Here is a 26,699-nt window from a genome sequence, read left to right as displayed (position 1 = left end):
TTAATCTAAACCCACCTTGTGGCTTTGATACCAGGTTCATTTTTGATCAAACTCCAGAGTCCTTTCAGAAGCTCCAGCTTTGAAGACCTGCAATGAAAGGCATTTTCCCTTCCCACCCTCTTCATTCTGCTGGGCTTCAGGAGGTCAGGAGGTGAGTTTTTATTGTTAGCTGCTTCAAAATAAAATCATTCTGTGCTGGTATCTTTGTACAGACACTGTAAATTATGGATTTCAGCAAAAGCAAGAACATGTCCTGGAAGTGGGGTAAAGCTGTCCCAGGAAGAGAGCAGATTTCCACAAGGACACAAGCAGGGAGGAAGTGTCACAGCAGATCTTCTTGGAAGAGCCAAACTCTCCTGGTTGGATAAAAGCCCATCTGAATTAATTCACTGATCACTTTATTTTGAATTAAGCCCTTATTTACACCGAGTCTTCTGTGTTGATCTCCCTGAGATGCACAGACATTGGCTCATTTGGTGGTTCCTGAGCTAGAAGTGATAGTGTTTTCTCATACCAAAGTCAAATCCAGCTACACAGGGGCCAAATGTAAGCAGAGCAAGAGAACAGAACCAGGCCCTTAGTGAGACCCACTGTCCAGGTTAAGGGGAGATGTGAGGGAATAGAGAAAGGACATTTTACAGTCACTCAGCAAAGTCAGGTCAGAGCACAGAGTGGGAACAGGACAAAAAGCATGAGGAACCAGATGTTTGGCTGCTTTAAATCAAAGTTTTTTTGACCCAGGGTTTAGTGTGTACCCACGTGGAATTGCAGAGTAGGCATCACCCTCTCTGCATGCTCTCTTTTTCACTGTGATCAAAACACGTGGTAAAAACAGGAGAAAAAAGGAAAAAAGAGAAACCTTTAAGAGTAAACAACCCCCTCAAAACCCCAGCTCTCTTTTCTAGCTACTCCCACAAAACAACAATAGAAACCTTAAAAGGAAAACTTCCTAGAGGCCCCTGGGCTCTCTTACTCTTTCTCTTACCAAAAAGTCAGTGTGAAAACAGAAATCGAGGCCACAAGCCAGAGGGAGAAATTGTTCAGGTCACAAGGGGTTTTAGGGAAGATTAAAGGTTGAAGCTGTCATATGGAAAATGCAAGTGGAATGTCACGGGGAGCTGTGAGACTGCAGGAGTGTTCCCCAGGGGCCCTGGAAACCCTGTCATTTGAATCACTTGATATTATGTGAAGGTTAGGATGAAACTATGACAACATTTCTATACTCATGTCCTGTGTGGTCATCCTTGGATGACTTCTCCCTCATGTAACTATTTGCCAGGTTTAAGATATGTTTGCCCAAAGCAATCCTGTATGTCTGAAGAGCTGCAGAGTTGAGGATGTCCCAAGGACTGGTGTGTCCAACCTGGCACGATGTGGAAACATCAGAACATTAAAAAATGTAAAAGTAGCATCCTAAGCTGCTCCATATCCTGACCAAGGAAAACAGTCATGTGATCATCCCACAATCCTTCTCTAGGCTGAAGAAATATTCCTGCAGGAAAAGCTGTCTCAGTGGAGGTGCTGGCCTGAATCCCTGGGCTATTGTGCAGAGACATGTCCCCTTAGCTTTAGATGATTATATGCCTGTATTCCAGATAACCATTGCGTAAGGACAAGTCAGGTTCCAGAAACTGCACTAATGAGTGATTCAGAACCTCGCTGTGATCACTCTTTCTTCTTCAAAGTAAGCTCAAGGTCCTTAACTTGAGAGGGGGTGTGTGTGTGTGGCTACAATGCAGTCATCTGAAGTTGCATCAGGTGAACACCACAACTCATTTGTGTTGATTTTAATCAGTTAAGTGTTTAAGCTATTTGCTGTAGCTGAAGTTCAGCCCTCAACTTGACCTGAGTATCCTTCAGGTGACTGATAAGATGACAGGAATGAAGACAATAGAAAACTCAGATCCAGGCAGGTATGAGGATAAGGTCTTGTGGAAGAATAAGGATATACAGTGCAGACATTAGTGGAAGCAGGACTGGACCCTGGATAAGCAGGGGAGAGAAAAGGAAGGGGATGAGTATTATGTAAATAACAGAGATATTTCATAAATGGGCAGGCTGATCTCATTATTTATCTACAATTAATCTAAACTGTGGGGTCATATCATCCTATTAGTCCTAGCAGATTAAACTCAGGCTGTCTCTTTTTTTATTGTTTCTGGGGGAGTTTTGGAGCTTTCTTAATTTAGGTCAAAAAATGAGAAGCTTCCTCATAAGCATTTTAATTAACCAGCTGAAGAATTCTCTTGCCCCCAGAGACTTGCAGTACCAAATCCAGAGTTCAGACTGTCATATTTCAGCTCAGATTGTGTTTGTCCCCTTTATTTGACTCAAAAACACAGACAGCAAATCAACACCATGCCCTCCCCCCCCACCTGGTTGACTACTCGGGAAAAAAAAAAAAGTATCTTGAAACTTTGATTTTTGACCTAAACGTGTTCTTTGCAGCAGCCCAGTACATGGAGACCAGAATGTATGAGGAAAGTGACCAAAATCTGCAGAGAAAAGCACTTTTGGCTGGACCTTAGGCCTATGCAGACTTTATCCCAGGCATCTTTCCTGCCCCAAGCCACCAGTGCAATAGGGCCATCCAATGCCTTGTGGCTGAGTAAAATCCCAGTCCTTTTGCAGGGCTGCCTGGTGCACTGTCCTGCAGGGGAGAGGCTCTTGCTTGAAGTGTTGGGTTTCCATGGAGTGTCCAGCTCCTCAGGGAGATGAGGAGCTCCTTTCTGGTCCTTGGTGCCTCTTGCCCACATCCACAGGGCTGCAGCAGCTCCTGGCAGCCCTCCTCCAGCACGGTGACCTGGCACCTCTGCCACCCATCATCCCAGCAGGTTTGTTTGAGGAGAGCATCCACACACCCCCACGGAGGACATGGGGACATCCCCAAAGGCCCCATGCCCCGTGTCCTCCTCTATGAGGAGCTGGCACACACACTGCTCCTGTCCAGCTTGTGGGGCAGCAGAGAGCTGTAGGGGGGCAGGACATTGAACAGCAAGTATGGTTTTGGGAAGGGCAGCAGCTCCATGTGGGAGGGAGAGAAGGAGAGCGAGCTGGGCAGCCAGGCAGGTGTCAGCTGTCCTTGCAGGGGTGAGTAGTATCCCATGGCAGGAAAGGAAGCAGAGAGCCTTCTTGGCATCAAGCTAGGAGCCTTTCAAGAATAAAAACGCAGTCTCAGGTGAATCAATATGGACTTCTACTTAGATGAAATTTACAATCAACCCGATTTGTTTCCCTGGTGCTCAGTAATTAAGAAGGAAAGTTTAGAAAAACAGACTTCCTAAAACCCAGTGATGTGTTGTCACCCAGGATAGAAAGCAAAATAGCCTTTTTTCTAGACATGAAAAAACTCTTGTCAGGGAAAGAGCCTGTGTGGCAGTTTAAAAAATAACAGTCCTGGACTGCTAAAGCAGAGGTCAAGGGCAAAAAGTGCTGGTCAGCCTAACCAATACTGCCTGTAAAGAAGCATGGCTTTGTGGCTGCAAATGTCTTGGGTCCTTCTTTTCAGGAAATTTCCAATTATAAAGACTTTCTCTATCAAAGTATGATTTGCAGAGAACAGATTTAGAAGCAAAATGGGGAAGGACCACCCTACAAGAGACACCTCACAGAATATTTAGGAAACAGGTTTAATTCTATGAAGAAATGTATTATTTGATCAGTGGATTGATGGTGGGATCTCCTGCCATCATATTGGCAGTTTTGTCTTTTCCAGTGCTCCTTGTCTGGGATAGTCCCATGTGATTACTGGTGAAGTGATTAGCTCTGAAGGATAGCTGGCTCTCCCTCAGTGGCTTTATACAAAGTGTCCAATACTCACTATGATATCTGACTTGGGAGCAGGAACAAAATCAACTTCTGTCAGATGCTGAAGGCCACCAAAGTTGCCAAACTTTTCATGTTTCCTCCACTTTGCTCGCTGATTTTGGAACCAGATCTGGATAAAGGTAAGAAAGAAAAGGTACAGAATATGAAGGAGGAACTTGTTACAGCCAACTACTTTTCCTAAACTCTTGAGCATCAGAAAACATTGACCTCCATTGAGCTCAGGGGCTGAATCTAAAGTAAACCACTGGGTTTTACAGAACACTTTTCACCATTTGCATAGCATATGGGATCTCTGGACTACAGTGGTACCCTGCTTTCTACTGTGGCTCACAGAAGAAATACAATCACCCTGTTCAAGGAAAGACAGTATTCCATGTTTTCCAGGACTGTCTGGGGAGAGCAAATCCTTCTGTGGTCCAAGCTGTGCAGTGGTCAATGCACGCAGCATTCTGTTTTCCCCAGAAGGTGTGACATTTCATGACAGAGCTCTTCCACCCTGTTTCCAAGTGAATAGACTGAGAAAAGATCTGCCTAGATGTTTTGTTGGGCTACAATAAAAGTGTGTCACCAGCAGACATGCAGTAACAGGGTTCTACCTATATTTAGCTGGTAGCATTTGGAAATTCACATAAAGGACCTGAGTGAAAGACCCAAGGGGATCACTCAGAAATATGAGCATGTTGTCTGCCATCTCTTTTGCACTGGAAAGCAGACAACTAATTTTCTCTGGGGAGTTCCTTTCATCTGTCAGCTAATTTGACCAGTCTGCCTTCTGGCAGAGGCATAAATATATTTATTGTGCAGCTGCAGTTTTGCATCTTGCTGCACTGCTGTGAGAAGTTGAAGCCCCCTTCAGTTGTAGTTTCTAGCTCACTAATGGACTTGCTGATTGAATGCAAGCATGTGGTTCACATGAACACAAAGCCCTAGTTATTGAAGCCAGATGCTCTTGGATGTAAATACATATGTATTTTAAGCCAAATAATGAGCAGCTCAGTTATTTCTGCATCTCTCATCCAAGAAGTAATGGGAATGTCAGGAGCCCTTTGCTATATTGCTGATAGTTAGCTGCTATATTGCTGATAGTTAGAAGTATCTGGGGTTACTGAGAGGACAATGTTGTTTATCTGGGTTTGCATGTGTCTGGAAACTGCTTAGTCTGTATGAACTGCTCCATTCCCTTTCTGCCATTCAGGAGTTATATGGTGAAACAGCACCATTTAACACTCACAAAGTGACAGAGGGCAAAGGGGGCATTCCAGCCAACATTCAGTCTCTGAAGTGCTCCTTCTAAAATCTGCACATGAGATAAAGTTCTCACTTCACGAACTTACTTTTTTTAAGTAAGGCAAAGATTTTAACACTTCTCAGACCAAAATGCTCTTTTTTGCCCAACCACCTCTCCAGCACCCTTATGTCTAAAATGATTTCTCCATTCCCAGTGTGAGTTCTTTTTATTGTGTTTTAAACCTATTCCTCATGCTCTGTCTACTGCAGATATCATACCTTTATCAACCAAATACCCAAAATCATAGAACCATAGACTGCTCTCAGTTGGAATGCATCTTTTAAAGAAGATCTAGTTCCAACACTTCTGCTGTGGGCAGGGACATCTTTCACAAGAACAGGTTGCTCACAGCCCCATTCAGCCTGACTATGAACACTTCCAATGACAGGACACCAACAACTTCTCTGGGCAATCTGTTCCAGTGCCTTGCCAATCTCACCATAAAGAATTCCTTCCTCATACACAAAGTAAATCTACCTTCTTTCAGTTTTAAATTGTCATTAATAATCTCACCATAAGAAGATGAGTTTGGCAGTGTCTATTTTCATGAACCAGTGCTGATAAGCATTAAATATGTTATCTATTCTTTAACTTTCCATTAACAGAGTATACAGTCCTTTTCACAGTTTTGCCAAAAATCAATGTTTGTCTCACAGGCCAGTCATTATCTGGTTGTCCTTTAAATACTGACATATTAGATCTTTTCAAGGTCCCTGGAATGCAATGTCTCTCATGCTCCAGAACTGATTAAATATCAACACTGATGACCCAAAATGCTTCTCAAGCAGCTTTTTGAGAACCACTGGAGGTAAGTTACTTAGATTTGTAGATTTAAAAATATCTGTCTGTAGCTGCTGCTATTCAACATTATCCTTATAGAAAGTGTTGCCACCTTACTTGACATATTTCCAAGGATAGAGCAGAAATTATGTCTGAACATCTTTGACATTTATGCATTATCCTTGACAGTCTTACTGTTTCCATAAAGTAACAGATCAATATAATTGATCACTTTGGATTTTGGTTTTTCGTTCTTAAAATTTTTTGAGTTTTTGATCCTTAATTTTTCTGACCAAAGCTTTGACCTGCACCCTCCTGCTTTGCTTATTTATTTTTTATAATTTCTTCCCATGTTTACTCATACAGGATTCTTAATTTTTCTGTGTAACACAAGCAGTTATACAATCTAATCTATCCACTTAAGCTGTTTCACAGCCATCATAACATTTTCCTTGATTGGAGCTCAGGATATTTTTCACAGTTATCAAAGATTTCATTTGGCCACTGAATGGTTGTTCACTTCATTTTTTGACAGTTAAGTTATATTTCTGAGGTGATCTGACTTATACAAAGCTTTTAGCTTTATCAAAACTATTATTTCAAAGTAGCAAGAGCACATGCAAATTCTCTGTGTGCTATTTGATTTGTGTGACAAATGCAGTCAATCAAAACTTTAACTTAAACCTAAGTTACTGCTAATTGTTAGTTCTGTGGCTGATTCCCCTTTATCAGCCAGGATGAGGTCAAAGACAGAATTTCCTGTGTCATGTGTAACACTGTCTGAATTGGGAATTTGCCATTTGCACTTCTTACATGAGGCACTTTCTACTTCTTTCATTTACATCTCAGGTTGATGTTTCCCATAATAACTCATTTTTATTTTTCCCCATACAAATTAATTTTTTTTTTAACAGAAGCATGTCCAGTTCTTTCATGTGATTCGTTGTTCTGTGGAGAACACTGACTGGCAGCCCAGCTTGTGTTTTATCCCATTGGAAATGCATTGTTGGTGTAGTGGTATTGCTAATGGGCATATTGTGGCATTGCAGGTCTAATTCTCCCTGTCACCTAATGATGAAGCAATAATATCATGGCTAGTCAATAGTCCCAGGCATGTCATAGTCAATAAACAGCTCTGTGTTGAACTTTGATTGTTAGAGACAGATATATGCAAAGAAGTACACCAATTACTATAGCACTGGGGCAAGTGCATAAACTGCCTCATGCAAAAATCATCACTATGGTGCCTGGTAGACAACACCAAATGCTCACACAGAGTGGTATATAAATTTTAATGTTAGCAGATTTACTATGCAGTAAGAATTTGGGGTCAATTTTTTTTTTTTTTTTTTGCTCAGTCAGCAACATTATATTACAACTGGGGGAAACTGGATTAGTTTCTGTGCACTGAAATTATAGCCAGGGCATTTATAGCCTGTGATATCAAAATATTGAACACTAAGAAGCACTTTCATTTTGGCAACTATTTTCACTTTTTTTGAGACCCTGTGGAAGATGGATGGGGATGACAGTTTGTACTGTATGAATATTAGCCTATAAATGGTTGATAAATGATTAATAAATATTTTCATAAATGGCTGCTCTGTTGCTACAGAGTCCAACAGGTTGCTCATAACCATCTGTAACTCCTATTTGCTATGCATTTAGTATGCTTAGAGCTCCTGTTAACCCTTTGATTAATTCCATTTGGTTAGTCACAGCTGGGTGTCAAATACTTCTTTCCCTATTTGTAAAAAGAGAGCAGTGATACTGGCCTTGTCTGTGGGGTAAGAGAGAGGTCACATCTCATTAGCATTGCCACCCAGGCATAAACTATTAAGAATGCACTCCAAATAATGAATGAATTGCAGTGAGCACAGCCTTTTGGAGGCACACTGTACCTGAACTCTGGCTTCTGGGAGGTTTATCTTTGCAGCCAGTTGATTGCGAATATGGACATCCGGGTAGTGAGTCACTTGGAAAATTTTCTCCAGTTCCTGCAGCTGCTCAGCCGTGAACGTTGTCCGGATTCTTCGTTTCCCTTTCCTCTCAGCTGTGAAAAACATGGAAAGATGTATTACTTTTTACAGGAAAAGGCTACAGGACCACAAGAAGATTCAGAGATGCAGCAATTTCTGTAAGTTACAACACCTTCTAGACATGTACTTATCATAGATGACTGGCTCCTGACATTCTCTAACAGACCATGTTAATGAACTTCTTTATCATTAAAGGAATGACTCAAAAGTGTCCATTTGCCCTGCTAATTCCACGGATCCACCACATGCCAACAGCTACAAACACCTGTGTATTTTAACCACACTAGCCGTGCAATGAGTTTGTCACCAAAGTCCTTCAGTGTTGGACCAGCCATTGATCCCTGATTGACTGCTGTTCTCTTCCCATACATTCCTATGGCAGCAGGGATAGCCAGCATTTTAACTTTGCAGTTGCAAAGAAAAGGTATTTTTCTGACTGTACCATTGTGTGTACTTTCTAAACAAGCTTAACCTAAAGAACTTAACCTTAAGAATAAGGCCTTAAAGCCCATGTGGAAGTTTAGGTGCTGTGAATTCCTAAGAAGTTTCCTAGACTACTTCATTGCTTCACCTGTTGTGGTGTGATCACAAAAAGTACCTCCCTATTGTGTTTTGAAAATGCCCTCTTACACCAGGATATTTTATTTAGATCATGAACTCCCTATAGCACTTGATGTAAGTTTTAATGAGGTCTTGGTTGCTCCAAAATGATGCTGAAGGTCTTGCAAGGAAGGGGAAAAAGCAGCTGCAGAATGTGGAATTCAGCCTTATCCCAAAGCTGGAATTTTCTCTGATGCACAAATGAAGTATCTTCCAGCTGACACTGAGTGGCCAGCACAAAAAGCCACGCCCCAAGCATTGTGAATCACAGGGTTTTTTCTACTGAGCTTGGAAAGCTGCATCTGAGAGGTGCATAAAAATTCTAATACTATTTTAGTGACTGTTCTGAGCTTGCTACTCAGTGACCTGAAGTAATTATCAATGAAACCATATTGTTAAGAGAAAATTGCTATTTTGAATGGCTGCTTTTGGTCTTCCATGGTTTGATGACAACTAACAATTTATACTATGTAACTAGAGGCACACTCTTTCTAATGGGAACAATTAACCAGACAAGGTTAGCTTAGCCCCTCAAAGAGACTTGGCGCCTTTTCACCCTTTTGTTCAGCTATTAGCATCCTTTGGAGGGCTAAAACAGTAGAAAGGTAACTAAACACCTAGGCCAGTATAAAGTGGGCTCTGTGCCAACCAGAAAATGTAGTTTTTCATTCTGTAATTGAAACCTCATTGAGACTCTGTTGACACAGAAAATAAGGATCAAAATATTCTGTTCAGCAACTTGGTAGGAAGGAGCCTGGACATGATACCATTGTGAATATTTCATCTTTTCTAAAGCTTTTGGGGACTTTGAAAGGAAGCCAGTCATGCAAGAATAACTGAGAGCATCATTTATCATAAACACTGTCAATAGTACCATGTCTCAGAAACAGCCTTATAACAACACAGTTAAATCTGCATCATTAGACTTTCTACCAGCCTATCCAACTACTATTCACTGAACAGCAGCACTGGCTTCAGACTTGAGAGAAAAACTTTATCTTCACTGAATCTTGCTGGCACTACTGGGGCAGAGATTTAAAACAAGAAATATTCATGTGCATTTATGTTGAAGGTGTAAAGGACACCTTCTAAGAAGCCCTAATTACATATACTTGAACATTCTCAGAAGATTCCTGTAAAGGGGGCTCATTGCTATATGCAAGAAAAGTGGAGTATCAGTGCTGACAGTAGAAATATTAGGACACCACATCTCCTGTAGATAAGACAGAGTTCCCAGCTCATAATGCTGTTTCTTGTTAGGAGGATTTTCACCTCACGTTTACTGTATAGCTTACTATATTCTATATTCTACTATGTCCTGCTGGCACCTGAGAAATGTCCAGCACAAGAGAGCATGGCTTCAGAGAGAACAGGCACATGAGCTTCTGGTATGAAAATGACCCTGATAACGTGGTGATGAGCAAAAGAAACTCCCTATCAGTTCACTCTAAAGCCTCCATATTTTTCCTTCTGGAAAGGTGAACTGTGTTATAGACAAGACTCTTATGTAAGGGGACGGTCTGCACAGTGCTCAGAAGTGCCAGTCCTACAGAAACCAGACTTTGCAAAGCTGAAACTCATCAGATTGAACAAAATACAGTAACATGAGGTCAGTTATGTGCCAGTAGACTGAAGGACAAACTTTGATTTTGACTAGATATGAAATTAAATTGCTAACAAAATAGACTCCTGTGAACTAATCAAAGATTTGCCAGCAGGGAATATAGAAAAGTGTATTTTTTTTAATAAGTAATCAGTCATTCTATTTTTAATTAAAAAAAAAAAATCTATTAAGAAATGCAAGAAACCTGGGACTCTATGTTAACATTTTCTCTTGCAAGATGAAACTTTTTCTGACTATAGCTTTGATAGTTCTCTTTGCCTTGGGACCTCAGCTTAGAGATCCCATAGCAAACAACAGCATTCAGAAATACAGTCTAATAAAGAATGTGGGTGGAAGATGTAAGACTAGGAAGTGTTGGAAGTGTAACTTTGGCTTTTCAAATGTGGCTCTAGAGTCTCCGGGGAAATAAAACTCTGTCTGAGTTTCCTGAGCTATTTTTTATGTAAAAGCTGGGGATATTCAAGTGTGCTTTTATGCTCCATGAAAGTCATTTGCAGGTTAGCTGACTGCTGAAACCAAGCCTGAAAATATGAGGCAGCTAAATATGTCAGCATTTTCAGATGCTTAGAGATACAGCTGTCTATACATTGCCTTACTGTTGACATTGGAAGGGCCAGATTGCCCATGCTGATAAAGCAGTATAGCTCCTTTAAATTCAGTATCAGGCTCATTTGTCCTTTGCAGATCTGCTTTATTACTAGGTCAGACTTGGAGAAAGTTGGAACATATGAACTTTGTAGAAATAGAGATTCTTCTTGAAGGTGCACAGTGGAAAGATGAGATCAATGACTACAAGTTGCAGCAAGGGAAACTCTGGTTACATAACAGGCAAAAAAATGTTTTAATCATGAGGGTAGTCTGATGTGGGCCAGGAGAGGCTGTGAAGTCTCAGTCCTTGCAGACACTCTGAACATGACTGGTCAAAAGCCTAAACCACCTGATTTAAGCTGGCCCTGCTTAGATTTAGGGTTGGACAAGATAGTCTCCAGAGGCCTTTCACAACTTATTTTATTATGTAATCTCTGACCTCCTAATAACCACATGAAGTAAAGCATCATCATTCCTTCCCTAAAAAGTAAGAGAGCTTGGGGCATTAAGGCCTTAAACTAAGCACAGCTCAAAGCATCTGATTTGCAATTGCTTATATACACAGTTTTAGCTTAGCATATTGCAGCTTATTTCCACTGTCCAGTACAACACAGTTTCAAGAAATTTGAGATAGGAGTAAATCAATACTGATGACTACTGCTTGTAAAAGTTTGTTAACATTTGCAGTTTGTAAAGTAAAAGCTGCACAGCTGCAGTAATACTATACTTGGGGCAAATTTATTCTGGACTACATTTTGTAGTAGGCAAATAGCCTATGGTACACCTTGCACTGCTGTTTCTTAGCTGGATATCTGAACCAGCCAGAAAAATGCTGCCTCAGTGAGATCTCTGCAACTGCACCCCTCATTTGCACTTACCCCAGAAGCAGCTAGGACTATATCAAGCCTACTTGGGCCATACACTAGAGGAACAAGGAATTAAAAATGCAGGAGAAGGGCTGGAAACCAGTACTAGCACATATTTGCCTTGAAGTCGGTAATCCAGGGAGATGAAAACTGCTAGGATCAGTTTATCTTGCTGCAATCTTCTTTGTCATTTCTGGACAGACACCCTCTCACAGTATGTGACAGCCAGATCCAAAGATTCTGTTTCTTCTTTGATAAGGAGAAAGCAGTTATGTAAGCAAGCAAGTGGCTTTAGCTATATATCCTCAGAAATACATTTTTCTCTGCATAACAAAGTTGACTGTATCATTTGTTTCACAGAAAGAAACTCAGGTGTGTTGAAATAGAGCCTCATTATATCTGGTTAAGTTCTGTTTCATCCTTTTTTTGCTTTTTTTCAGAGAAGTTCCTCTCTCTCTCTTCTTTGTAATTCAGATATGTAAGTCTTCCAGCTAGTTCCTTCTCACTGATTTTCTGAATGTTGTTTTCTGGTGGTGACATTCTGCTCATGGCAGACAGCCCCATAGCAAAAACCACCAGTTATTACAGAGTGCTGATGGCATTAGGTCAAAACTGCTTGTCTGTGTATAGGGGTGTGCCCTAGTCCTTCTCCTAGTTAAAGAGGTGGCTCATGGCTTTCAAAAGAGCTTGTTCTGTAATATTTAGGCATGAGTATTGCAGTGTGGCTAATCTTTATTAAAGTGTTTTTTCAGCCTAGGAAGGACTGGCATAGCCAGTGAGACTGATCCTAATTGGATGGGTACAATGTGCTCCAGATAAAGCCTCCTGCTAGTGAAACACAGCATTTAGCATCCAGCTGCTGTCTGTTCAGGCATTGCCAAAGTTAATTCAGAGATGCACAACTTAAAACTTTTAAAATCTTGACCTCCTCCCTTCAGTCCAAAACTCCATGATGTAGAGCTGCTGGAGCTGAGTATGGTGCCTAATCACCTGACAGCAAGACTGAAATGCAGAGAGGTACGAACTTCAGGGGGTGTAAGCAGGACTGCTAAAAATGCCAGACTAGAAACCTGTTCAAGCAGGCTGTACAGTGGTGGTCAGGGGAGTTCCTTAAGTCTGCTTGTCAGAGGAGTTGGCAAGGAGTAGACAGTAAGTATGAAACCATTCATGCAGACAGTTTGTTGTGGAGGATAGTGCTCACCATCAACGCGAGCCCCTGGTGAATTTAACCTTTCCTGTCTGCCAGCAAAGTGATGACAGTGTTTACAAATACTGCTGCCTAAAATGATGGTGTGCACTCTGGCACAGACAGTCTGATGGATGAAGAAAAGCATCAGGTCTGTACCTAGGCCAAAGGGCCTGCACCTTCATGAACTCCTTCAGGCCAGTGTGGATTTGGGGTAGATACATGTGTAGATTCCCCATTCAGCTAAATATCAAGCTTGACACTTGACACATTAATTTCAGTAAATGTTTGCCTTAAAAGCCTTAAAACCAGAGGCCAGCCTAAGCCAATAATGGCTCTCACCAAAGAGAACAGGCTCCCCACCACTCTCCCCACACTCTCTGATCCAAAACCCTTGTGAGAAACAAGCCACTTGCAACAAGGAGAAAGCTGAGCTTATTGCAGCTTGCACAGATAGCCTACTTTCTTCTTTATTCCTGCTCTTTGTGGTTATTTGTACCTGCAAACATCTAGACACCAATCAGGAATGTTTATTTACATCCCTGCCTCCCTGTTTTCCCTTTAAGCATGAAGGGCTTGCTAAAACAACAGGTAAAAGACCTGCCCTCAGTCTCAAAGAACAGTAATTAACAGTACCACATCCTGGGACTTTATTGAAAAGTTCTAGGACAATTTGGAGAAGCAAATAAATACTCATTAGGACCTTTGAAATAAATAAATCATGATGTGCCATCAGCTTTACAAGTGGTCACATTATACAGATTCAACTAGAAGGAACAAATTAACCTCTGGGTCCCATGTAAGGTACCCTTTGGATCCAAAATTCCCAGGAAAGAAGAAGTTGCTTGAGGAAAGCATTGAATGTTAACATTTTAAATAAATAAAAATCCAAACCCAAAATCCATGAAGAAACAACACAAAAGGAATTTATGATAGTCCCCAGCTGCTGACAGCTTTGCTTTATTCGGTTCTTACTTGTAGCAGTGAGACTTCTATGTGAACAGAGTTTGAAGGGTGAGAGTAAAGGATTCAGGTTTTCATTTATTATCCAGGGTGTCATTATAAACAGTCAGTCTTCAAAGAGGGGGAAAAAAAGAATCAGCCTTCAACAATGTCTCAAGGAAACCCACCAAAACAAGGTCAATGAACTGGGGCATTTCCAAGTGTATATAGAGTAACACTGCACTTTAGAGACACAGGGCTGCAGGGACTATTCACACAGATAAACAAAAGGCTGGTAAGACAGCTAATGGCAGCCAAATTATATATACGGGCATTTTTTCCCTCCCGCTTTTCCTTTTAATTTAAAATTGTTTCCTTTTGTTCTGCAGGACAATGGGATGCTTCTGCCCTTTCTCACATTCCCTGGGCAGCCGATATTTATCTGGGACTGTGATTGCACAGAGCACCATTGTCTCTTGTGTGTTTAAAAAATGCATTAAGGTAAGTCAGCATATTGGGGAAAAGACTGTTCCATGAGAGATAAACCACGCTGTTTCACAGATGTGACCATATTGTCCACAAATTAACAGCACAAGTGAATTTATGACTTCAGAGAAAACATAAACGTTGAGTTAAGGATGTCTGCAACTGGCAGCAGTACAGAGAGGACATGACTTACACTGGAATTCCTCCAGAACTATAGAGATTATCTCTATACTTTCTGTTGTCTTTATGAAAATTGCCATCAGAATTCATCAATATGCTTTGGGATCAGAGATGCTATCATAACAATAAAACAAGTAGATTAATAAAAACATCCCTGAGCTCCCAGTCAGCAATGTGCAGAGGATTTCTGCTATGGAAATATTTGGGTGATGTTGACTCATTAGGGCAGCCTCATCTAGAGCAAATAATGAAGACATGAGCTGCAGAAAATAACATGAACCTCTGAACCACATGTGGTTTACAGCCTAAACCCCTCAGTTTCTGGTGGAATTAGGAGCCAGCTCTATTTATTGAAGCATGATCTATGCTATCCTTGAATTACTGCTCAGAGAAGAAATCCCACAAGACTGGACATCCACCAGTGTCTGAAGGTAATGCTGCTACCTGGCTTCTCCAAGGCACCAACAGCTCCTTTGCTTGAGCAGAAAATTAGAACCATTATCTGTGTGCAATGCTGGGCACACACACACACTGCCTTTGGATGTAGTTACAGTGCACACCTGCACAAGGTATACAGTCAGACCCAGCATGTGTAAAAGACATTGCAAAATAAATGCCCAGGAGGACCCAAACTAGACTGGGATCTTGTACTTGGCAATCTCCACTAGGAGCTGCCACGTGTCAGGCAGACATGTGGTTTGCTATCCTCTCAGGCTCCAGTGTTCCACTCTTCTGAACTGGCAAGCTGAGTCCCATGGAGGTCAGACAGAGCAGAGAGAAGTCATTAAAAGGAAAGTAAGAGCTCAGGATTTGGGTGTTTACATAGACAGGCTGCTGAGAGGCTGACCAACAACCACAAGAGTTTGCCCTGCTTGCTCTGAAGTTTTGAATACCTTGGCAGGGATGGTGGCTGCACCTGGCCAAGGGGCTGCAGTCTCACAGAAGCTGGCCCAAAGAAAGTCTGAACCTGTAGCTCCAAATTAAGGCCTTCCTTAGAATGATCTCCTTCTAAAACAGATTTTATCAAAGCTGTTTCTGCTTCTAAAAGGGGCTTTATCAATGCTGCTTTCCAAGAATCCAGATTTTCTGAAAAGGCTCTGCTAAGCTTTTCATGCAGAAGGCCACAGGTGAAAGCAGACAGCATTGAGGATGAAGGCACCCAAATTTAAATAAGGATTTAGCAAAACTAAATGCCAGGGTCAGCATGTCTCTAGCATATGAAGACTCTTCTTTTTTTGCTTACAATGCAACCTCTAAGTTCAAAGTACAAGAGGCATTGCTTCCTGCAAGTGGTTTGTGATAAGGGCATAAATCTATTTAGCTTAAATGACACTGCACTTCTAAACCGCTTAGTGGCAGAAGCCATTTTGTGGGAAAAGAAAATTTTAGGGAATTGTTACAGGGTTTTCTGGAAATATGCTCAAAATCCATACTCAGGGTCACAGTCATGGTGCTCTTGCTATCTCAGACCACATGCCCATGAAGGAGGCTGCTGTCAAACCTCCTCCTCACCTATCTCCTCCCATACAAAATAGCACCAAAACCCAGCTCTCCTGCCTCCAAGGTGATTGTATAGCATGCTTGATTTCCTCTGTTCCCTAACAACTAAACAGATGTGTGTGTCTAGACAGAGCCCAGGGCCCTTCCTCACAAATCACAAAGGTGTTTTCTATCAATAGACACGTGCTGAGAGAGAGAGGTGAGGGAATGCCCCGCCCGGGGCTTCTGATGTCTTTTTGCATCAGAAAGGTCTCCTGCTGCTGAGGCTGGTGCTATTCCTCTGAGTGCTTACAGGCATTGTGGGTGTGGATGTGAGGGAGGTCCTGGAGACACCTCCATGGATACACAAGTCAGAGGACCTGTCACTGACCTGTAGCTGCCATGCCAAAAGCAGGTCTGAAGCACCCCACAGCTGACAGGTGCATCAACAGAAGTTAATTTGCTATCAGCTTGAGCTGTCACCAGGACTACAGACTGCTTCCAGGGATGATGCAGTCTACCTTTCCTGCAGGTGCTGTTGCTGACTTTGTCTGAGAAAGGTGATATCTGCCACAGCCAGAGGCAGGAGAGAAAGAGCCACCAGCTCTTCCCCCATAATGTAAAGTGGAAGGAGGCTGAAACTTGAGATACAGGAAAGTATTTTAAACCCAGGCCTTCTGCTAGGAATGACAGTGCATGAGTGGGATCCAAAACATCATTGTTTGCACACCATGGGGAAAATGTCAATCCAGTGCTTCAGGATTCTCCCTCCTCCTCCAGTCAGTTTCTATCAAAGGCTTGGCAACTGCAGGAACCAATAGCCTAGGAAGTGGCAGATCATTAAACCTCTGCTTGGCTTCAAAACCTCACTGCGACCAGGGAACAGAGGGATTTTGTTTAAAATGCCTTTAAAATGCACATTGCCATTGAAGGAAGCTGCTCATGTTGGCTCAGTTTTGTGCAGATAATTACATCCTTCCTCCCCTGCTTTACTGATGAGGCTGATACCCACCATGGTGCTGGTCAATGAGGCTAAGTGCCAAATCAGGACAGCCACCTCCCATCTATGATGTGATCCTCCTGGCTGGAGACTCCCTTATATGTGAATATTCTACTTTCATACTCAGAGGCAACTTAGAGCCAGATACATACATCCCTAGCTCTTCTATGAGGAGACAACATGCTTTAGCCCTTTTGTCATGAGCTGTGTGCAGTTTACAGGGCACAGGAAAGCTAAAATTTCCAGCTATCTGACCAAGTTTCTCCTTGCATCAAGACTGATGGCTGTCTTATGCAGGAGGAAGAGGTGACAGCAGCTTGTCACAAGACTCATGTATATAATGGCAGCAGTGGCAGAAACATGGATTTTCTTTCAAATGTATTTCACAGAAAGTGTTGTTTTCCTGCCAGCTTGCAGAGTATGGAGCAAGGATGATGTGTGGATCTCAGGAAAGCCAGCTGAGTAACCCCATATCTGCCATCTTCAATGGACTTACAGGAAATGTCTTCTTTTCCCTGGAGTAAATAATAAACAAACTATGCAAAAAAACCTCTTCTGCTGCTCCTAAAAACCTGTTTTCTGGAGTGCAGTATGGATGTCTGTATTTACTTTTCCTCAAACTCAAAGAACTTAGAGAAATTTTTGTCACATGCTGCTAATTAATTGCCATCTGTCTATTAGGAACTTATCTTGTTCAGGTACCACGTATCCTGCTTAGTCTAAAGTCTGTGCAACATATTGGAAAAGGATTCTTGTATTGCTCAGTGCTTTGGCTAAGAGATAGACGGCTGTTTACCAGTGCTCATAACTAATTAAATTAGCAGATTCACCAACACAACCAGAACTGAAAATAATGCCTGACACATCCTGCCAGATCTACAGCATGTCGCCAGCTTGCCTGTGTGCATGCTGATGACCTCTTCATCACCTGTACAGTGGGTCCAAGGTGTACAGAACACATTGAGCTGACTCGGCTTATTCACCAGCCTCCCTCTCCACGTTGTGCAATGCACATTTGCCAGGAAATGGGCGTTGCACAATCCTGGCAGTGAGGCTCAGACTGTGGTAACTCCTCACACCCCACACAGGAGAGAAATAAACACCCAAAGCAGTCCCTACCACTAACATTGGTAGAGGTGGTAGGACTGAGCTGGAACTTCAGCTCAAATTGTGGCTCTTCAATCTTTTGATGGCAAGAATGAAGAACCATCTCTGTGACTCATCCAGGAGCTATGACCATCTACTGTGACTCAGCCAATGGAAACATTTGTGATGTCTGCTGCTTGGTATTGCCATATACACAATTGTAAGATAACAGCTGTGTTTTGGGGCATTGAAAGGGAAAGCCTGGATATAAATGCACTCACCATGAAGTGAATGGTCCACTGGGAAACCACATAGCTGATCTTCCTCTTCCTCATGTTTTCTTTTGCCTTCCAGACGTTCACGTCCTGTGTCCTCACCCAGGAAGGACACTGCAGGTGTCACTGCAGTAGGTCTTCTGCAGTGAGTTGCCTGCACTCTCCTTGCTTTGGCCATGGGTGTAGCACATGTGGTGGGAAGAAGCATTTTGGCTGAAGGTAAGTCACAGTCAGACTGACTCCGGCTGCTGGAATCTGTGAAGGACACAGCACAAGTCAGCTTTGAATAAAACAGCCACCATTCAGCACACCTTCCAGTCTATGTGAAAAAAGTGGTCTGGATACTGTACCATTCAAACCTGAATATTTAAAATGGCCCTAATCCTTCTGTGCTGTATTTCAATGTTGGGATTACCCCATTTTGCAGACACAGGATCTCGGTGAATTTGACCCTGTTCTCTGCTTCCTTCCACCTCACAACTTTCAGTGATCCTTATGAGAGATTTTTAAAAAAGGACTGTAAAAACAAGGAGACATAACCAAAAGATCGAGAAATCTCAGCTTTCCTGTCAGTATCCAAATTAGTGGCTGCCTTTTTTGAAGAACTTGGAAGCAAAGTGGATATTGAGCTACTCTGAAAATCTGTCAACAAGATTGCCGTGGAATTTGCTGGATGCCAAATGTTTTTAAAAGTCTGGTCCTTTCTTAAATGTTCCTGTAGGTACATCTACCCTATAGGAAAATGATCCAAAGAATAGGCTAAACGTCAGTATCCTCACCAGTTCAGGTCCCTCTGTCCTTTCCTCTCCATCTGGGCTGCCTGCTGCTCCAGTCTAGGCAGTGGACAATTCTAAAGGCAGCGTTTGCCCAGGCTGTCAGCATTTCCCCTCTGCCTTTGTGACAGGTGACACTGGTGATATCTAGGAAGGTACTGACAGCCAATTCATCTTTGTGAAATCACCTGCATGCTCTTGTTGACAGGACAAACAGGAGAAGCGTGTGTTGGCCTATTTTCATGAAGTACAGCTGTAACATTAGCTTTGATTTCAGCATGGACATGGATTGTTTAGAAACAATCTCTAAGGTAACCTCAGCAGCAACCAGTGATGACATGTGCTAGGACATCTGACCCAACATGCTAGCAAATTGGCCCCAGGAGCCACTGGTGTTGCCTTATTACTAATACCATTAACTCAGTGTCCAGCAGGGACAGGGACAAAGATCTTCCAGATGACTTTTCTGCCCTCATGAATGTCATATGAGTTCTTACTCCTCCTTATAAATGTCAGCAGACCTTGCAAAGCCATGCACTGAAATATAACATGCTGGGAAGCCTTGAGGTTTACAGCAAGGGGCTATCTGTGGCTGTTAGCATCCCCACTCTCCACCCCCCTTTTCTATATTACAGCCTTGCCACAAACCCTGATGCTGAGTGTTTGATGCGCTGCCTTTGGTAGCTGCAATCATGGCTGAGTTGACTCTTCAGAGACAAGACATTTTTGTTTGCACTGCTTTAATGGCAAACCTAGAATTTGCTCTAGTTCTCCATCCCACCTAGATTTCTTTGCTTGGAAAGCCAGAGTGAAAGGCAACACATAAACACAACATACCCACTGGGGAATTTAGGTTTCATAGTTTGCATGGCCTGGGAGCAAATATGACAGTACAGTTTTGTCTGCTGTTCTTGCCAAAAAACATTAAGATCCTAATGTAATAATGGACTGCACTCCTGAGCAGTCTCCCACATCTAGGCTCTGGGGTTTGCTGCACCTGTGGGTGGTCCCTTCTCCCTTCTCATATCTAAATGGCAGCAGGTGTGAACCACTAAAGGCTTTACTAGAAGAGACTCTGCTTTTTAATACACATTTTATGTATATATATATTATATATATATGTATATGTATATGTATATGTTGTCACTTCTGGCATTGGCAAAACATCTAACTTTTTAGACTTGTTAGAGATTTATTTTCTCAAACAAGTTTCTATTTGAAAGCAGCTTTGGAACAATGATAATTATAACATCTGGAGACAAAGTACCCAATTCTGATTCTGCCCTCACTAAGAGCCCACACAATATTAATTTTATAGAGGGTTGACACTTACATGAAGAAAACAAAGCTGTAAGAGCTCCAAAAATTAGCCAAAGCTTCATTTCAATAAAGAATAATTGTTCAAATGAAATGTTATCTATTTAAAATATCTCCAATTACGTATGTACAGTCATATGGACCTTAAAAACCTGGCCCACCTCTGTGTTTGAGGCACATTGTGCAAAATGGGACTAATTTTATTCCTTTACTATCAACTAACTTTGAGTTTTCTGGTGAAAAAACAGCTGAGGTTTTGAATAATATCTGTGGGATAAAGGAGAAGGACAGGCCTGGGAATAGCCACTAGAATGAGGCAGGGGTTAAGTAACACATGATCAGAGCATATGAGTACTGGCATAAGTTCTTAGCTCAGGATTTCTATCTCAGTCTCTCATCCCTAAATTAAGAACTGGTTGCACTCCTGTGCTAGATGTGATGTTGTGAAAATTAATATCTTACAGAAGTGATGATGCTTTTATCCTACAGTAATGAAAAATGTAAGGATACCTAAGCAAGGTGCTCTTATGGGGAGTGATTACAGCTTTCTAAGAATGACATAAGTATTTTCTAAATTATAGAAGACTTTTCACAAGTCTTTATTCTTCATATACGACTTTCCTCCTCTAAAGTTTTCCCTGAGATGCTCACTTTCCCCAGTGATGAGCACAAGTTATGTATAAGCACAGATAGAGCACGGATACAGACTGAAGTAGAAAGAATGGGGAGGAAATGGAAGACAATCCTAGACAGATGGGAAAATGCCAGTGTCTCTGTGAACTGGTGAAAAGGAGTGGGAGGATCTGTTGTTTGAGATCAAAGAAGTATAACCCTTAAAGATAGGCTAAATTAATTAAGGAGTTTTTCTGGAGGATAAGCTTGAAGGTAGATGATACTGAGTTTAGAGCTGAGAGTTAGAAGCCCCAATCCTGTTTGCATTGCAGCCTTCTCTGGTATTGTTCTCACCAAGAAAAGAGACAGCCTCAAGTGGTTGCTCTTTAGGCCTTAAGTTTTTTTTTTTTGGTACACATTCATGTGACTCCAGCAGGCAGCTCTGAAAAATAGCTATGAACTGGCATGGGGCAAAACTTCCTCCAGGGAATATAGTTTTCTTTAGTGTTGTTTTTTTTTTTTTTTTCTTTATTCCCCAGGGAAGGCAATGACATTTCAGCCTAGCACAACATGGGATACTTGTTACTGTCATGCACAGAAATTACTTTGACTTGTGGCTCAAGATGCTTTTTGTCTTGACTTTCAGTTGCATAGAAAAGGGTGGACAATTTCAGGCATGATAGTAGGGTTTCACTTTGAAAGCAGAAGGTTATTTCAGATGACCTAAGTTCCATTTTAAACCTTGTTGTGTAATCACTGGAGAGAGACAGACCTGTGGAGGCAAAAGATTTATGATTTTAGGGTCTTACTAAGGCTGTGAACAGGGAAGAGTCTATCACTGGGAAACAAAAGCATATTTGTATTGTGTTGTTTTTCTATTTCTTCTACATATTTTTCTTTCTTTCCTATTTTTTTGCTTTCCAGGTTTATTGGTTTTCCTTGTAATAGGTGGGGTGAATTGGTCTTATTGGCCAGATGGTATCTATTCAGTTAGATTCCCTCAGTTTGTTTCCTCTTTAGTGATAAAGCTGGGTGGAGTGTTGCTAAAGGTGAACAATCATCATATTTGTGCGTTAACATTTGTGTGTTAAGTGGTGGTTGTATTCCTATTAATTGGCTTATCCTTAACATGATGGAGCATAACAGGCAGAATGACGAAATTACCCTATCTGTTACTGCTTTCACTATTAATTTCCCAGGTGTAACACTCTCATCCCCAAGCTTTCCCTGACTTGATAAAACATCTCCTGTTGGTGAAACCTCACTGGCAGAAACCAGGGGAGTAATGAACAAATCACTTCAGATGTCATTTCAAGCACATTAAAGTCAGGTTACCAGAATTTCAGAACAATTTTTTTTCTGAAATGGGCCTGATATTCTTCTGTGTTTTAAAGTGTTGGCACAGGGGAAGAGATCAGGACTCAGTGGGCATTTGTGTTCCTTCCTTTACCCTTCCTAGGCTTTGTGACAAAAAGTTGAGAGGACAAGCACAGACTGCACACTAAAATGTCTTCTGGTCCATTGTTTTTTAATTTGACAAGAGTCTTTCAATGATTTCAATAGGCTTCAACAACTGCACCTCCAGGTCTGCTAGCTGTTGTGTTTGTGCAGTGAACTCCCTTATGACTAACACTGCAACTGGGAAGCCAAACACTTCAGAGAACACTGAACACCTTAATCCAAGTCCCACTGGAATTACACTCACAAAAACATAAGAACTTAGGAGTCAGGCCCAGACATCTTCCCATATATGATCAAACCCCAGCTTTTTGTGAGAGGCTTGCGCTGTACATCACAACATCCTTTTTGTTGGAGACTCAGAATAATCTATTAGAAGCAACTTCTAGAAGTCATCTGGTCCAGCACCCATGGGTTTTCTTGGGAATCTCATTTAGAACCATAGGTTGGAAAGGACCTTTAAAATCATCAAGTCCAAACATTAGACCACCAAGTCAAACAATTTCTGACATTCTACATCTTCTGCTCCCCTGGTCCTACCCATCTCTTCAGCTCATAATGGCTAGATTTAGACTCCAGGACAAGTGTGGTCTCAGTACTGAGACTGTCTACATCAGATGGTAATTTCTGGCCTCAGTATTTACCTTATAGTAGCCTGTGTGGTACCATATGGATCCTTCTGTCTCTCATATGAATCATGTCTTTGCTCAGATAAATACCATATGGGATTGTGGGAATGTTCTTAAAATCCATAGTAAGATATAACTAAGCCCTAACCTGTAATACTTCATTCTTTGCTGCTGCTGAACTGTTATGAAAAAGCAGCTTGATTTGTATCCCATCCTGGAATTTCCAGTAAGTTCCCTAGCTCATTTCAGTTCCCTGACCTTGGCCAGCACTGAGCCATACTAGTTGTGGCTGATTATCTACACAATTTTTTTAATGACAGTGTTATATGGTATGAAGCTGAACGACTTAGATGGAATATAGCAATTATCCCAATATGTACAGCACACAGTACTGCACTTCTGAAATAAATATAATTTATCTGAATACATCACAGTTCTGCTCAGAAAGCAAAGGGTAATAAACTTAGGAACCACATTCTCAGGTAAGAAACAAATAGTGAAAAAGTTTTGTTTTCATTTTCTTAAAAAAATTCCTGGATCACTTGCAAAAACAAAGTACAACAACATTTTGGAAGATTTCTACAGCTTTCCTGTTTTCCCACTTCCAGTAACAATTAAGTGAATCTTCACATGTATATACTGTTTTCATTAGTTAATATTCTACATTCCCTTAAGTTTATGAATCCAGCCTTGCTTCCTAGCAGGGGAGAGAAGAGTCATTATATTCTCTTGGTACAGCTAAAGTCTCTCTCTGGTGTGGAGGTTGTGAAGCAAAGCCAAAGGCAAGGCCTGGTGGTTCTGCCTGCATTGCTTTCAAGATTAAAAACTGTATGCTCAAGTGGAGCAACTTGGGGTGAGGTTGCACTGGCAGTGCAGTAGTGCTGTTCCAGGAACCCACCATGTCCTGTGCATGCAGATTTGTCAGACCCTTGTGCTTGCAGTGGCCAAGACACACTTAACCAAGACACCCAGTGAAACTGGGCTTCAAACATATTGCTTGTGAAAAAGACTTAATATAAAAAGGTCCTGTCTCTGTTCCCAAAGAACACTCTCAGTGAAGTGCAGTTCTGTGGTCCAGTGAACAAGCACTGACTGAATTTTCAGTGGTGCTTTTTGTCTCACTTTGGATCCAGTGGTACAAAGTGACTGCCATGGGCCTTCAGGAAAGGACTTTCAGCATACAAAACCACACTGCAAGAGCTCACAGCAGCATTTCTCCCCCTTCACAACCTGGCACCTGGGCCCCACTGCACCAGCAGCAGCATCAGCCATGTCCTCGTCCACTCCTACAAACTGCCAAGTTCTTGCTTCTTTCAGGACTGGCTGTCCAGTTCCAGCTGGCAAAAGCAGCTTAAGGAAACCTCCAAATGCTCCACTCCTCCAATAGTACCAGTGGCAAAACAGGCAAGCAACGCTTGCCAAATCCTTCAGCAACCTCATTTTATCTTTGAAACAGCTTTTTCTTTGAGCAGGAAGCTGTACCTCCAGATGGCCTGGAGAAGTCCCCCCAAACCCCAGCTATCCTATGGTTCTGGGAAAAACCAGCAGAATGCTATCTCTCTTCCTCATAGGCAAGTTTCCACGGAAAGCTACTGGCACAAAGGCAGCAGTGGTATATTCAGCCTCAATGCTGTGAGGAGAATGGTGGGCTGACTGCCACATGGCGAGGAGACCAGTTATCCTGTGCCACAGATGAACAAAAAGAAGTCCAAATCTTGTGCAAAGCATGACTGAGAGTCACTGTCAGGGTGCTTGAGTCCAACCCCAATAACTAATAGTAACTAAGCAGCTTCCCTCATCATTAGGTCTTGTTTGCTTTCCAGTCCAGGTCCATGTCCAGTTTGGACATAAAAAGAGATGAAACTGTGCAAACAGACAACGGTTTCTTGGACTGACAGGCTTTTGGAGAAAGACTCTCTCCCTTACTAATGGGTGGTTCATCCAGTGTCCTGGATGAAATGGGAAATGGGGTCCTGATCCATGAAAGGGTTTCTCTATATTACAAAAATGACGTGTAATATTAAGCTTTGTTGAAAGCAGTTGAGTGAGAAGTGAGTGAAAAATCTATGTCAAAACTACAGGTGATTTTTTGTTTAAGTTGATCTGGTTGTATACATAAAATATCTCTTTTTCATGGAAAATGCAGATTGAAAAATATGAAAAAATACTAAATCCAGAAAATGCTGGATGTTGTTACTTGTTTAACAAAAGGAGACAATTTCTGTGGAGGCAAAAGTTCACTCAAGGCCAGAGTAACTAAACTGTGGAAACTGAAGCTGAAAAGTCTAATGCACTAGCTGGTTTGCTAAGATCAAAGTAATGCAAGTTTTCTACTAGCTGTTTTTATTTAGTTCATGAAAGAACTAGTGTCCATTATGATAAAAAAAAAAGATTAAACATATATGCTTTCTCTTATTCTAGCAATTGGGTTCTAACACAACTATAGCTACCATCAGAAAAGGGTGCTGATATGAGATCTGGCTGTAATTCCATACCACTTTGATTTAAGTGAAAACTGCAAAAATTTTGTTAAGTTGCAGCAGTCTTAGGCTTGCTTCCTGAGTCTGAACACCCATCCTTCTTATGGCAAGGATTTATTTGTCTTTTCCCCCCTACCAGATAACAAGAGTATTGTTTTTTAAAAGGAAAGATTGTATTTTTTACAATAAGCACTCCTCACTCAAGAGAGCTACCTGAAATAATTTTTCAGGTTGCATACTCACATCTCAAATGACATTGGGGCTTTACAACGTAAAAAACCCCAGAGTCCAATCTACTGTGAGGCTGAAAGCAAATTATGTTTAAAATACTATTTCTGTATGTATAATGAATGGTTTGTAGCTGATAAGGGAAATCCCAAATTCCTACAGAAGTTGAAGGATAAAAATTCTACATAATTAAACCTGACAGCCTTAGGGATCAGAAAGCAAGGAGCATTTTCATTAAGTGTTATAACTGGTACTTACTGAAGGCCACGGGTGACCCTGCTTTTAGGGACGGAGGTCTCTCAGCGTAGCTACTTCTGTTTCTGGTCTCACCGTGCAGGGCAGTGCTGGCAGAAGGTTTCTTCAAGATTTCCTCAATGGAAAAGGACAGGCTGGGCTTCCTGTGTCCAGCACACAGCCGGGGGTCCGTCATATTCCTGCCCAGTGGGACGCGGAGCGCTGCGGTGCTGCGCTGGGTCCCGCACAGCCCGGGGCACAAGCGGCTGGGATGGTGCGTGTCCCTCCCCACCCGTGCCCGGGGCACCCGCGGCAGCGCTGGGAGGAGAAACAGAGGCGACCCACAGCCCACACACCCGCCTGCTCCTCGCTGCTGGTCACCTTCCACCAGCACCTGCACTCCTGCGTCTGGCCAGGGCACTGTTGGAAGTGGGGGTTAAAAGTCTTTCCAACCCCACCCAGTGCTCAGCATTCCCCCTGCCTCTCGTGTTTACGGAGCTCTGAACGATCGTATTGCCATTCCAGGAGGAGGTGTGCTCCTTGCAGACCCAGGAGAAAAATGCCCTGGGAAGGGTTGCCTCTTGTTGGTAAATCCTGTTTGTGGGGAAGTTATGTTACTTTTCTGCTTTCAGGCTGAAACCTGCAAAAAGCCCACTGGAGTTGTACCATTATGGAGTTAAGAAAATAATTGGCAGGACAAATGCTGGCCCATCAGGCCATT

The 26,699-nt window shown here is 42.0% G+C and overlaps 1 protein-coding gene across 1 annotated transcript; it reads right to left on the bottom strand.

The window, feature by feature from the left end:
* Positions 1–26,578, bottom strand: ISX (intestine specific homeobox). Its single transcript, XM_056482272.1, has 5 exons — positions 26,003–26,578; positions 18,254–18,502; positions 7,798–7,949; positions 3,821–3,937; positions 1–3,151 (listed from the first exon to the last, which is right to left on the bottom strand). Exons 1-5 carry the CDS (start codon positions 26,172–26,174, stop codon positions 2,915–2,917), a joined length of 927 nt encoding a protein of 308 aa, XP_056338247.1. The 5' UTR covers positions 26,175–26,578; the 3' UTR covers positions 1–2,914.
* Between the last annotated feature and the right edge of the window lie 121 nt (positions 26,579–26,699).

Source organism: Oenanthe melanoleuca, chromosome 1A (genome assembly GCF_029582105.1).
Source record: "Oenanthe melanoleuca isolate GR-GAL-2019-014 chromosome 1A, OMel1.0, whole genome shotgun sequence".
NCBI classification, from domain to species: Eukaryota; Metazoa; Chordata; class Aves; order Passeriformes; family Muscicapidae; genus Oenanthe; species Oenanthe melanoleuca.
The sequence above is the reverse complement of the archived record's forward strand: the minus strand, read 5'-3'. Positions and strand labels throughout refer to the sequence as shown.